Source organism: Mustela lutreola, chromosome 4 (assembly GCF_030435805.1).
Source record: "Mustela lutreola isolate mMusLut2 chromosome 4, mMusLut2.pri, whole genome shotgun sequence".
Classification (NCBI taxonomy): Eukaryota; Metazoa; Chordata; class Mammalia; order Carnivora; family Mustelidae; genus Mustela; species Mustela lutreola.
Window position 1 is genome coordinate 197,658,844 of NC_081293.1, and position 13,067 is coordinate 197,671,910.

General features: G+C 42.3%; 1 protein-coding gene across 3 annotated transcripts in view; it reads left to right on the plus strand.

The window, feature by feature from the left end:
* The window catches only part of GALNT11 (polypeptide N-acetylgalactosaminyltransferase 11), a 52,622-nt gene extending 47,678 nt beyond the window's left edge, over positions 1-4,944 (plus strand). For all 3 annotated transcript variants that reach the window (XM_059172318.1, XM_059172317.1, XM_059172316.1), the window contains 4 exons: positions 292-510; positions 1,738-1,842; positions 3,808-3,945; positions 4,195-4,944. In XM_059172318.1, coding sequence (XP_059028301.1) covers positions 292-510; positions 1,738-1,842; positions 3,808-3,945; positions 4,195-4,326 — 594 coding nt within the window. In that variant the 3' untranslated portion in view covers positions 4,327-4,944. The remainder of the gene's footprint in view (positions 1-291; positions 511-1,737; positions 1,843-3,807; positions 3,946-4,194) is intronic.
* Positions 4,945-13,067: the final 8,123 nt, after the last annotated feature.

Here is a 13,067-nt window from a genome sequence, read left to right on the forward strand (position 1 = left end):
ATCTTTGACACTCCAGAATCCTGACAGAGTCAGAACTGCCGGCCTCACACGTCGCCTGCCTCATTGATTCTGAGATCACATTTTACATGTTTAGCCATTTCTGAAATAGGGACGTATCTTAGAATTTAAGATGTCGTATTGTCAATGATGGACCTAATTGTGTGAAAAGTTTATGCTGACATTTTTCAACAACATCAAGAAAACACTGGCATGAAAAATAATTTGCTGATATTACTCATTTTAAGCAAAAAACCTGTTCTCTTATTTTTCCTTTTTCTTTTTAAAATTCAGGAGCAGTATTTTTCCTTAAGACCTGATCTGAGGACCAAAAGCTATGGAAATATCAGTGAGCGTGTTGAATTGAGGAAGAAGTTGGGTTGTAAATCATTTAAATGGTATCTGGATAATATTTACCCAGAGATGCAGATATCTGGGCCCAACGCCAAACCCCAGCAACCCATTTTTATCAATAGAGGGCCCAAACGCCCCAAAATCCTTCAGCGTGGAAGGGTAAGGAAGTAATATCAAAGTGTTTCATGAAAAGTTGTATGATAGCGTAAATGACATTTTAGACTTAAAGTATCATTTCAGTGATAGACTTTAGCTTGCTTCTGTTGTGTTCTTTGGGTGGGACCTTCCTCCACTCAGGTATTAAGACTTTAGAAACGTTAGTATCTCCACTGTTACTATTAACATCCTTAAAGAGTGAGTGACTTCTGTAAGTTACATGCTAGCTTCCAAGAGGGTGGATACGAACAGACCAGTGAAGGCGCTGTAAGTCAGTATGAAACTCGTTTGGCAGAACCAAGTCCCAAAAGGAGAAATGGGGCTGGTCTCTGCCATTGGGCCAAAGCGCTGGGAACCGACCCCAGAGAGCAAGTGGAAGATGGTGGCACAGCCTACGGCTCACGCCTGGGTGGCCGAGCGGTCATGTGAGCTGCGCAGAAAGCCCACGACCTGCTACATCTCTGTACATGTTCCCTTTTGTTTCTGAAGGACTCTGTTCACAGTTCTGTATCACATTTAAATTTTAGGGGTCTAGTCATAAAATCATACCTTTTTCCTGAGTCATTTCTCAGAATCTGCTTTCTGAAAGTAAGCTACTGAAAGTAGATACTCTGATGGTTGTGGGGTTTTCTCTTCTTTTGTGTTAAGGCAGCGCCCTGTAGGATCTTTCACCACGGCGGCTTTCCTCCGTGACTCTTCAGCTACAGAGCTTTCCCCTTCTTTTTAGAGATTACGAACAAAGTCAAGGTGTTAAAAAATGGACAGAACCGGGGTTTGTCCATGTAGCGGAAATGCTTTCCGTTAGCCTTCCCTCGCGCATCCAAGCTCCTTTCACGCACCAGCCCTACCCAGGCCGGATACTCAGTGCTTGGTCTATGTTCCTCACATTCAGCTACATACTGTCTCGTTTGTACCTTTTATTCTTACTTTCTCCATTTCATTTGAAGGTTCTTCAGGGCTGAGATGTTTTCATTTCCTTCCTCCCCTCTAGTAGATTAGTAAACCTGTATCTTTAGGTAGAATTTCGACATGACACTGCTTACATATATTGTTAACATTACCTATAACCTTGAAGTCTATTGTGATACCCTATGTAGAGAAGCTAGAATTTAGGAATTAAAAAATGCTTCTGTTTTTATGACCTTTAAAATTCACAGCTTTGGAGTAATGTATTCACATTATGTAGCACTCTAAGGTATCTTCTGCCAAGAGCACTCTCTCCTTTTACAGCTCTATCACCTCCAGACCAACAAGTGTCTGGTGGCCCAGGGACGTCCAAGTCAGAAAGGAGGCCTGGTGGTGCTTAAAGCATGTGACTACAGTGACCCAAGTCAGGTGAGTCATGCATGCCTCCGGGCTCAGCCGGTCCTTGGAAAGTGTCCTTCAGTGAAGGGAACTTGGGGTGGTCCCTGAGGAGGGAGGGAGGTTTGGAAGACCCTGGAGATTTTACTCTTGACTCTCCTTAGCTGACATGGTTTAAGTAAGGAATGACTTTGTGTGCTTTGTATATTTTTCCTACCTTTGCTCCTGTGTGTTAGAAGCATCCTTTGTACTCTGCAGTCACACAGCAGGTCCAAAGTGGCAAAGGAGGGGCACCTGGGTGGCTCAATGGGTTAAGCCTCTGCCTTCGGCTCAGGTCATGATCTCAGGGTCCTGGGATCAAGCCCCACATCAGGATCTCTGCTCAGCGGGGAGCCTGCTTCCCGTACCCCACCCTGCCTGCCTACTTGTGATCTGTCAAATAAATAAATAAATAAATAATTTTTTTAGAAAAAGTGGCAAAGGAAGGGCAGGCACATTACAGAGGAAATGAATTATTATCTTCAGTAGAGTTTTCTCTGAAAGCCAATTTCTCCTAGTTTAGTAGTCCCATCAGAAGAAACCATAACAAAAAACAGTTTATTTCATTCACATAACCTGTTCTCACGTAATCTTTCCAATGGTGTTAAAGTAGGCCTAAAAATAAGCTAAAAACTTAGGTAAGTTTGGAACAGTAATATCAGACTGACTTGTATCTGATGGAAGTCTTATCCCCGGTTGTGAAACCGCACACCTCTGCGGTCCGAGCACGTCACAGGGAGGGGATTTTCATTCCCACTTGAGTGCCAGGGATGGCCCCAGTCAGGACTAAAATGGTCAGACCATGTGTGTTCTCTGAAATGTCATAGAAGCCCCTCTATATCTAGGGAAGCTTGCAAAGGATGGAAGATGTCATCCACACTAGAAAATAGGATTCAGAAGGGGTTCTGTGCTGTGTCTGGGTCTGAGAGGTATCAGACTCCCGGACACCAAAGTGTCCAGCTGGACTGCTGCCTCGCTGGCTTTGGTTACATGAGACCACTGAGCTTTGTTCCAGAAAATGGGAGAAGTTTGAAGAAATGGAGTTACATGCGCCTGTTTGTTGGGATCACGTAGATCTGTACTGATCCTGTAACCACCAGCCACATGGAGCCTTTTACATTTAATTAAAATGAAATAAGTTATGTGTTTCCTCATGTTGGACAACACAGGTTATAAAACATGAGCATCGTTGCAGAAAGTTCTATTTTTAGAACTGTTCATGTTAATGGAGACAGCACACATAAATTTTGGGCCTGGAGGTAGAAATAACTAATGAGTAAAATAATTCAGAGATGAAAGTATATTCCTTGTGGATTTAGTGAAGGTGCAGTTTGGAGAATAAGTTATTCCTCACTCTTGTCCCGTTCAGCCAGTTTTAGGTCTTTGTTTCTGAAAGATCTGCACAGAGATCTGACAAAGATCAAAAGATCTTTGTCCTGAAAGATCTGCACATCTAAAGAAAAAACCCATTTCTGGGCCCTCCGAGGAAATCATCATCTCAGCCTAAATGCTGTGGTGATCTGGGGTTAGAGCAGAACTTTCCCAGGACGACGTGTGTATGGGCTCCTGCGTGCACGGCCCAGCTGAGGCATGTGTGCGCGGACAGGCTGCGCTGCCTAGGGATGGGGAGCACCGCAGGACTGGGAGATGCTAGAACTAGAAAGGTCTCCAGTCACGTGCTCAGTTAACTGAGTCAGTTAAATTCAAAGTTAACCACTGTTTCGGTTTCTTCCTGTGATTACACTTCCTGTTCTGTGTCTGTTCGTTCGTTCATTCCATTTTCAGGTGGCGGAGCTGATGCTGCGTACACGTGACTCAGGGTTGCGGGTCTCTCCCTGCTTTCTGAGACACGTGGAGTAGCCCCGGTCTCCCCCCACGGATAGGTGACCCGGGGCACAGCCCAAATTTCAGATCTGAAGAGGACCTTGGAGTTTTCTGATCTTTGATTCTCTTCCTCAGATTTGGATTTATAATGAAGAGCACGAGTTGGTTTTAAATAACCTCCTTTGTCTGGATATGTCAGAAACTCGCTCTTCAGACCCACCACGACTCATGAAGTGCCACGGGTCGGGAGGATCCCAGCAGTGGACCTTCGGGGTGAGGAGCTTGCCGGGGAGGATGGGAGTGCATGAGGAAGCAGGTGGAGCTAAGGGGGGGCAGGGCAGATGCCCTCCTAGTTTAGCTGACAGAAAGTAGTTCTGAGTTTGTCGTATCATTAAATAAAGCATCGGAGCTAGTCCACATGTCTTCTGGATCTCTCTGTCTTCTCTACACATTCTGGCAGCAAAGCCTTTTAAGTTAAAGCCAGGAATTGTGGGTATATTTTTCTTGCTACTTTTTTTCCAGAAGAGTAATCGGCTGTACCAGGTGTCAGTTGGACAGTGCCTGAGAGTGGTCGATCCACAGAGTCACAAAGGCTATGTTGCGATGGCGATCTGCGATGGCTCTTCCTCACAACAGTGGCATCTGGAAGGTTAAGCGGATGTGGCGGTCGGCGTGGTAATTCATCAGGGTCCACCTCCGCTGTGCGCTGTGAGGCTTGAGAAGTTGCTGGTTACAGGAAAATCCCTGAAATGATTTCCTGATTAAGTAGAACCACTTTTGAGAGGATAAGACCCAGATGTACTAGAGACTGGCGCACAGATGGTCATCAGAAAGTGAGGGAATCTGTTTTACCAAGACATTAACATCACTTCTGAGCTGCTAAGGAATTTCTTGCTGATGGTGAGAAATTAGGATACAGTTTTAACTCTATAAAGGGTCAGGTTTGCACAGAGGACAAAGCCAGGCAATTGGCGTTTCTGTTCACACTTATTTATGCTTTTTAATCCCTTTAATAATGGAATGGCATTTCTCTGATCAAGAACTTGTCATGATTTCTTTTTTTAGAAGGACTTCACAGAAACGCATTTTTTTTTCTTTTACTTATATTATCATGTCCTAAATAATTTTAAACAGACTGAATCTACATTACTTTTAACTTCAGAGGACCTCCTTTATAAGATTATATATTTAAGAGGCAGTTAACTATTATAAATTATTTTGATGAATTATGGTACTATTGACATTAAAATAAAGGGTCCTTTTGATGATTTATGTGGGACTTTTTGTCTGCTCTTCTTGTATTGGGGTCTCTGATCTGCGTGCAGACCACCATGTGTGTATCACATGATGAGCGTGATACCTGGGTTCGGCTAGTGAGCCAGTAAGTGAGGTCGCAGCACCATTCCTTAGCTTGAACTGTGTGAACTTGATGCTGAAAGTCTGTGAATTTGGATAGTTTCCACTAAAGCTGCCTATGAATCATCCAGGTAGAGTTGCTAAGTAGGAATTTGGTACAGAGGTCAAGATCCATCCTCAGAAATCCAAATTCAGATTACTGATTCAGTTTCATTGCTGGTCATCGGTCTGTTCAAATTTTTTATTCCTGCTTCAGTTTTGGTAGGTTACGTGTTTCTAGCAGTTTGTCCCATTTCTTCTAAGATGTCTGATTTGTGGGCATCTAGGTTTTCATAGTCTGTTACAGTTGTTACTTCTCCTCTTTCATTACTTTGTTAATTTGGGTCCTTTTTTTTTTTTTTTTTAATGAGTGTGACTAGACATTTATCAGTTTTTCAGAGAAACAGTTCCTGGTCTCATTGAGCTGTTCTGTTGTTTTTTTAGTTTCCATATCCTACATTTCTGATCTTGACTATTTCCTTCCTTCTGCTGTGTTTATTTCCTTTAGGTGTAAGGTTAAGTTTGAGGTTTTTCTTGCCTCTTGAGGTAGGCTTGTATTGCTGTATACTTCCCTCTTAGAAGCACTTCTGCTGCAACCTGAAGATTCTGGACTGTTGTCCATGTGATTTTTTTCTTCTTCAGTAGCATGTTCTGTAGCCTTCATGTATTTGGATTAACCTCCATGAAATTGAATCTGTAATCAAAAAACCCCTCCCAAAAGTGAAAGTCCGAGATGAAACAGCTTCACAGGCAAATTCTTCCAAACAGTTAAAGAAGAGTTAATACCTTTTCTCAAACTTTTATTCCAGAACATAGAAGAGGAAGGAGAACTACCAAACTCCTTCTGTGAGGCCAGTATCACTGTGATATCAAAACCAGATTAAAGACACCACAAAGAGAGAGAACTATAAGCTAATATCTCAGATGAATACAGATGCAAAAAATCCTCAACAAAATATTAGCAAACCAAACCTAACAATACACTGAAACCTCCTACTCCCAATTCCAGGATGCAAGGGGGTCAGTATTCACAAAACAGCAGAACCATATTATCATTTCAGTAGATGCAGAAAACAGCACTGACAAACTATAACATCCATTCATGATAAAAACCCTCAACAGAGTAGGTCTAGAAGGAATATACCTTAACATAATCAAGGCCTTATATGACAAATCCACAGCTAACATCATACTCTCGTGAAAAACAGCTTTTCCTGTAAGGTCAGGAATAAGAGATGTCCACTCACTGCCTTTATTCACCATTAGTGTTGGAGTCCTCGCCACAGCAGTGAGACAACAACAAAATACAAGGCTTCTGAACTGGCGAGGGAAAAGTAAAACTCCCACTATTTGCAGAGGACATGATCGTATTTGGGCCCCCCAAAAACCGCTAGAACTGAGAAATGAATTCAGTGAAGTCACATAATACAAAGTCAGTGTAGAGAAATCTGTTGCATTCCTAGACACTAAAAATGAAGCAGCAAAAAAAATTAAAATCCCTTTTATAATTGCACCCAAAACAAAATATCTCATAATAAACTTAACTGAAGAGGTGAAAGGCCTATACTTTGAGAATTACAAAGAAATTCAAAACAACCCAAAGAAGTGGAAGAACACCCATGCTCCTGGACTGAAAGAACAAATCCTATTAACATGTCTGCGCTGCCTGAAGCAGTGCGTGGACCGAATGCAGCCCCTAGCAGAATAACAAAACCCTTTTTCATGAAACTAGAACAGACAGTCCTAAAATTAGTGTGGAACTGTTAAATACCCCAAATAGCCCAGGCAATCTTGAAAAAAACTGGAGGTATCACAATTCCAGATTTCAGGTTCTATTACAGAGTGGTAATAATTAAAACAATATGGCACTGGCATAAAAATAGATCAATAGAATAGAAAATTTAGAAATAAACCTGTAATTATATGATAAACTAGTCTTCAACAAAGAATAAATACAACAAGGGGGAAAAGGGCAAGTTAAAAGAGCAGAGAAACAGAAGAAACATTAACATTAAAGGTCAGAACACAAATGAAATAGAAAACAAAAATAGAAAAAAGCTGGATTAAGATCACTGAAATGAAATTTATAACAATATAACAAATTGGTGTTGGGAAAACTGGTCAGCTACAGGCAAAACAATGAAACTGGACCACTTTCACGATACACAAGAATCAAGTGGATTAAAGACTGAAACGTCAGATCAAAAGCCATCAACATCCTTGGAAGTGAGCATAGGGTGCTTTCCCTGACATCGGTCATAGTAACATTTTGTAGATACAGCCTCCTAAGGGAATTAAAAGTAGAAAGAAATTTTGGGGAGTACATAAAAATAAAAGGCTTGTGCACAGCAAAAGAAATAATGTAACTAAAAGCCTACTGAATGGGAAAAGATTTGAAAATGACATATCCAGTAAAGGGTATGTGTGAGTGTGTGTGTGTGTGTCACAACATTCAAAAAACAATCCAATTAAAAATGGGTAGAAGACTGTCTTCAGACAGACATTCTTCCAAAGAAGACATCCAGATGGCCAACAGATGCATGAAAAGATGCTCAACACCACTCCTCGTCAAGGAAATGCAAATCAAAACTGCAGTGAGGTGTCCCTTCATACCTGTCAGAAAAGCTATACAGAAACACAAGAAACAACAAATGCTGGTGAGGCTGTGCTCCTGCACAGCTGGTGGGAAGGCAAGCTGGTGCAGCCGAATGATATGTGCTGCCGAAGTGAGCACACATATTTATCCATAAAAAAGAAAATGAAATCTTGCCATTTATAACAGCATATAGAACTAGAGAATATAATGCTAAGTGAAATAAGTCAGATAAATATAGTTTATGTTCTTGCTCACATGGAATTTAAAAACAATGAGCAAAGGCAAAAAAAAAAAAGGGGGGTGTGTGTGGAGACAAACCAAGAAGCAGACTCTTCATACAGAGAACAAACTGGTGATTACCGGAGGGGAGGTGGGTGGGTGGGGGATTAAAGAGTGCATTTACCACAATGAAAAAAAAATACAAACTTAGGAATCATCTTTGCACCCTGTAGATGTCCAAATACAACGGGAGGTTCTTTCCACCAAAATTGCGTCTCAAAGGAGGCACAGTCTTCCAGGGTCCTTTTCTTAGTTATTTTATTTTAAACCACAAAGCCCCATATTAGAAACCTGTTGGAGAATAATATATTCTATATATTTTATCTTTTGTCATTCACCTTCAAAGACCACAGACGGTACATACAGAAAGCAGCAAGATGGCATTAAGGATTTTCTGTGCTTATTTGAGAGAGACTGCACAAGCAAGGGTTTGGGGCGGGAGCAGAGGGAGAGGGAGAAGCAGACTCCCTGCTGAGCAGGAGCCCAATGTGGGGCTTGATCCCAGGGTCCTGGGATCATGATCTGATCTGAAGGCAGACGCTTTATCAACTGAACCACCCAGGTGCCCCCAAGAAATTCACTTTAAATATGAAGGCACAAATATGGTGAAATATGTGCACATGGGATGCTAATTGAAAAGTATCTGAGGTAGCTATATTAATGTCACACAAATTTTGAAGCAAAAACTATTACTAGGAATGGAAAGGACTGACCTAGTAATAAAGGAGTCCATTAATAGGAAATAATTCCAATGTTCTTATAACAAACTTCATAACAGAACTTCAAAGTATGTGCCAAAAGGAGAAACAGTCTACAACTACTAGTAAAATTTCAACAAACCTCTCAATAACTGAGGAAATACACAGGCAGAAAAAAAAATCAGATATAGAAGACTTGACAATACTATCTACCAATTTGACATGATTAACAATTATGGAACATTCTACCTGACAAGACCAGACAGTATATGCTGCCTTTTCAATTACACTTGAAACATTTACCAAGATAGGTCATGTGCTGGGATATTAAGTCTCAATAAATTTATACAAATCCAACTTGTGCAAATTATATTAGAAACCAACAATAATATTAAGTCAATAATAACATACCTGGCAAATTTTCAAATATTTGAAAATCCACCAGTAACATACTTCCCAGAATCCTGTGGGTCAAAGAAGTTACAAAGCTATTTGAACTGACTGAAAGTGAAAACACAACCTACCAAAGACTGGAGGGTGCAGCTAAAACAGTACTTGGAAATTCTATAGCACTGAGTACGTATATGAGAAAAGGATAAATCTTAGTATCAATGACTTAAGCTTCCACCTTAAGAAAATAGAAAAAGGAAGGGCAAGTTAGAAGAGCAAAGAAGAAATACCAAATGTCAGAACACGAATGAATGAAATAGAAAACAAAAATAATGGAAACAATTAAAGCTGGGTTAAGAGCAGTGCTGAAACAAATGGAAAGATATTCCTTACTTGCGGATTAGAAAAATACTGTTAAAATGTCCATATTACCCAAAGCAATCTATAGATTCCATGCAATCCTTATCAAAATGCCAGTAGCACTTTTTACAGAACTAAAATACCAGAATTTATAATGGAACCAGAAAGTCCCCAAAAAGCTAAAGCAATTTTGAGAACAACACTGGAGGTATCCGAGCAAAGTAAGAGTCCATACGTAAACCCATGCTTATGTGACCAACTGCTCTACAACAAAGACAAGAATATATAATGGGGAGAAGATGGCCCATTCAGATAAATCCTACTGGGAAAACCGGATAGCTTCATGCTAAACAATGACACACTTCATTCCATCATACCTAAAACTCAACTCAAAATGGATTAAAGACCTAAATGTGAGTCCTAAAGCCATTAAAACTCCTAGACGAGAACACAGTAATGTCTTAGACATCAACTGTAGCGACGGATTTACAGATCTCTCCTGAGGAAGGGGAAGCCAAAGCAAAATAAACAGTTGGGGCTGCACCAAAATAAAAAGCTTCTTGACAGCAAAGGCAACCAACAAAACAAACCTACGGCCTGGTAGATGATATTTTTAAATGGTACATCCAACAAGGAGTTAATATCCAAAATATGCCCAGATGTGTCACAGAATCACACTGAAAATACATACAACTGAACACACAAGACAGCGTGATCAAGCATGGGCAGAGAGGGGTGCCTGGCTGGCTCAGCTGGAAGAGCAAGCTCCTCGATGGTGGGGTCATGAGTTTGAGCCGCACATTGGGTGTAGAGATTACCAGAAATGGGGGGTGGGGCGGGCATAGGACCTGAACTGACAGTTTTCCAAAAATATACAAATGACTGACACATGAAGGGATGCTCAACATCACTCAACATGAGGGACATACAAATCAACAGCACACCCCACACCTGCCCAAGGCAAGAATCAGACAAGAACTAAGTCTTGGCAGGGATGAAAACGCAGAGAAACGACCTCTCATGCCCTGTTGGTGGGAATGTAAATGGGGGCAGCCACTGTGGTAAACAGTATGGAGGTGCCTCAAAATATTAAAACTAGAAATGCCATATGATCTAGTAATTCCACTTCTGGGTATTTACCAAAAGAAAACAAAAAATATTAATTCAAAAAGATACAATCTATGTTTACTGCAGTATTATTATGTACAATACCCAAGACATGGAAGCAGCCCAGGCGTCCATTGACAGACGAAGGGATGACGATGCATGCGCGTACACAACAGAACAGTGCTCGGCCATAAAACAAATGAGATCTTTCCATTTGTGACAGCATGGACTGTCCTAGAGGGTATTACACTAAGTGACATAAATCTGAGATAACAAATGATTTCACTTTAATGTGCAGCAGAAGACAAAATGAACGAAGCAGAAACAGACCCATAACCAAACAGATCTAGTGGTTGCTAGAGAGGAGGGGGTTGGAGGGGGTGGACGAAGCGGATGGAGGGTGTGGGAGGAACAGGGTTTCAGTTATAGAACAAGTGAGTCACAAGGATGAAAAGCACAGCACAAGGGAGTCTAGCCAGTGCGACTGTGACAGTGTTTCCAGGTGACAGGGATGCAGGCGCAGCAAGCGGAGTCCAACGTCCAGACCTGTATGGTCCACCGGGTTGCATACCTGTGACAGCGCTGCGTGTCTGCTGCACTGCAGGTTAAAAAACAAAAGTATCGGGGGAAGAGTCAAGATGGCGGAGAAGTCGCAGCTGAGACATCAGGTAGCAGGAGATCAGCTGGATAGCTTATCTAACCATTGCGAACATCTACAAATCCAATGGGAAATTGAAGAGAAGAAGAGCAACAATTCTAGGAACAAAATCAACCACTTTCCGAAAGGTAGAGCCTGCGGAGAAGTGAATCCAAAGCGCCGGGAAGATAGACCGCGGGGGGAGGGGCCGGCTCCCGGCAAGCGGCGGAGCAATGGAGCACAAAACCGGGACTTTTAAAAGTCTGCTCCGCTGAGGGACGTTGCTCCAGAGGCTAAACCTGAGTGAAGCCCACGCCGGGTCGGTGTGGTCTCAGATCCCGCAGGGTCACAGAAGGTCCGGGGGGTGTTTGAGTGTCACAGAGTTCGCAGGTATTCAACCTGGGGAAGCCGACTAGAGACAGAGCCCAGTGAGCTCTGAGCTCGGGGTTACCTTGAACCGGTCGCAGGCTCGGGAGCTCGGAGCGGCTGGAGGCCACGGAGATGGAAGCGCCTGGGCGCTTTTCTCCAAGTGCGACCAGAGGCCAGGGAGACGGGAGAGATTGAGCGCTATTCTCTGAGGGCGCACTGAGGAGTGGGGCCCCGGACTCTTGGCTCCTCCAGGCCAGAGACCAGGAGGCCGCTATCTTCATTCCTGTCCTCTGGAACTCTACGGAAAGCGCTCAGGGAACAAAAGCTCCCTAAAGGGAACCCGAGCGGATTACTCAGCCCAGCCCCTGGTAAGGGCAGCGCAATTCCGCCTGGAGCAAAGACACTTGAGAATCACTACACCAGGCCCCTCCCCCAGAAGATCAACAGAAATCCAGCCAAGACCAACTCCACTCACCAAGGAGAACAGTGGAATTCCAGAGGAGGAGAAAGCAAATCTTGACAAAATGACAAGGTGGAAAAACTCACCATTAAAAAAAAAAAAAACAAGAAGCAGTACCGAAGACTGGGGACCTAATCAATACAGACACTGGTAACTAGAGTTCAGAATGACGATTCTCAAGGTTCTACCCGAGCTCAAAAAAGGCATAGAAGATATTAGAGAAACCCTCTCCGGAGAGATAAAAGCCCTTTCTGGAGAAATAAAAGAATTAAAATCTAACCAAGTTGAAGTTAAAAAAAGCTATTAATGAGGTGCAATCAAAAATGGAAACTCTTGGGGCGCCTGGGTGGCTCAGTGGGTTAAGCCGCTGCCTTCGGCTCAGGTCATGATCTCAGGGTCCTGGGATCGAGTCCCGCATCGGGCTCTCTGCTCGGCGGGGAGCCTGCTTCCTCCTCTCTCTCTCTCTGCCTGCTTCTCTGCCTACTTGTGATCTCTCTCTGTCAAATAAATAAATAAATAATCTTTAAAAAAAAAAAATGGAAACTCTTACTGCTAGGATAAATGAGGCAGAAGAAAAAATTAGTGACATAGAAGACCAAATGACAGAGAATAAAGAAGCTGAGCAAAAGAGAGACAAACAAATACTGGACCACGAGGAGAGAATTCGAGAGATAAGTGACACCACAAGATGACACAACATTAGAATAATTGGGATTCCAGAAGAAGAAAGAGAAAGGGGAGCAGAAGGTATATTGGAGAGAATTATTAAAGAGAATTTCCCTAATATGGCAAAGGGAACAAACATCAAAATCCAGCAAATGCTAAGAACGCCCCCAAAATCAATAAAAATAGGTCAACATCCCATCACCTGATAGTAAAATTTACAAGTCTTAGCAACAAAGAAAAAATCCTGAAAGCAGCCCGGGAAAAGAAGTCTATAACATACAAGGCTAAAAACATTAGATTGGCAGTGGACCTATCCACAGAGACCTGGCAGGCCAGAAAGAACTGGCATGATATATTCAGAGCACTAAATGAGAAAAACATGCAGCCAAGAATACTATATCCAGGTAGGCTATCACTGAAAATAGAAGGAGAGATAAA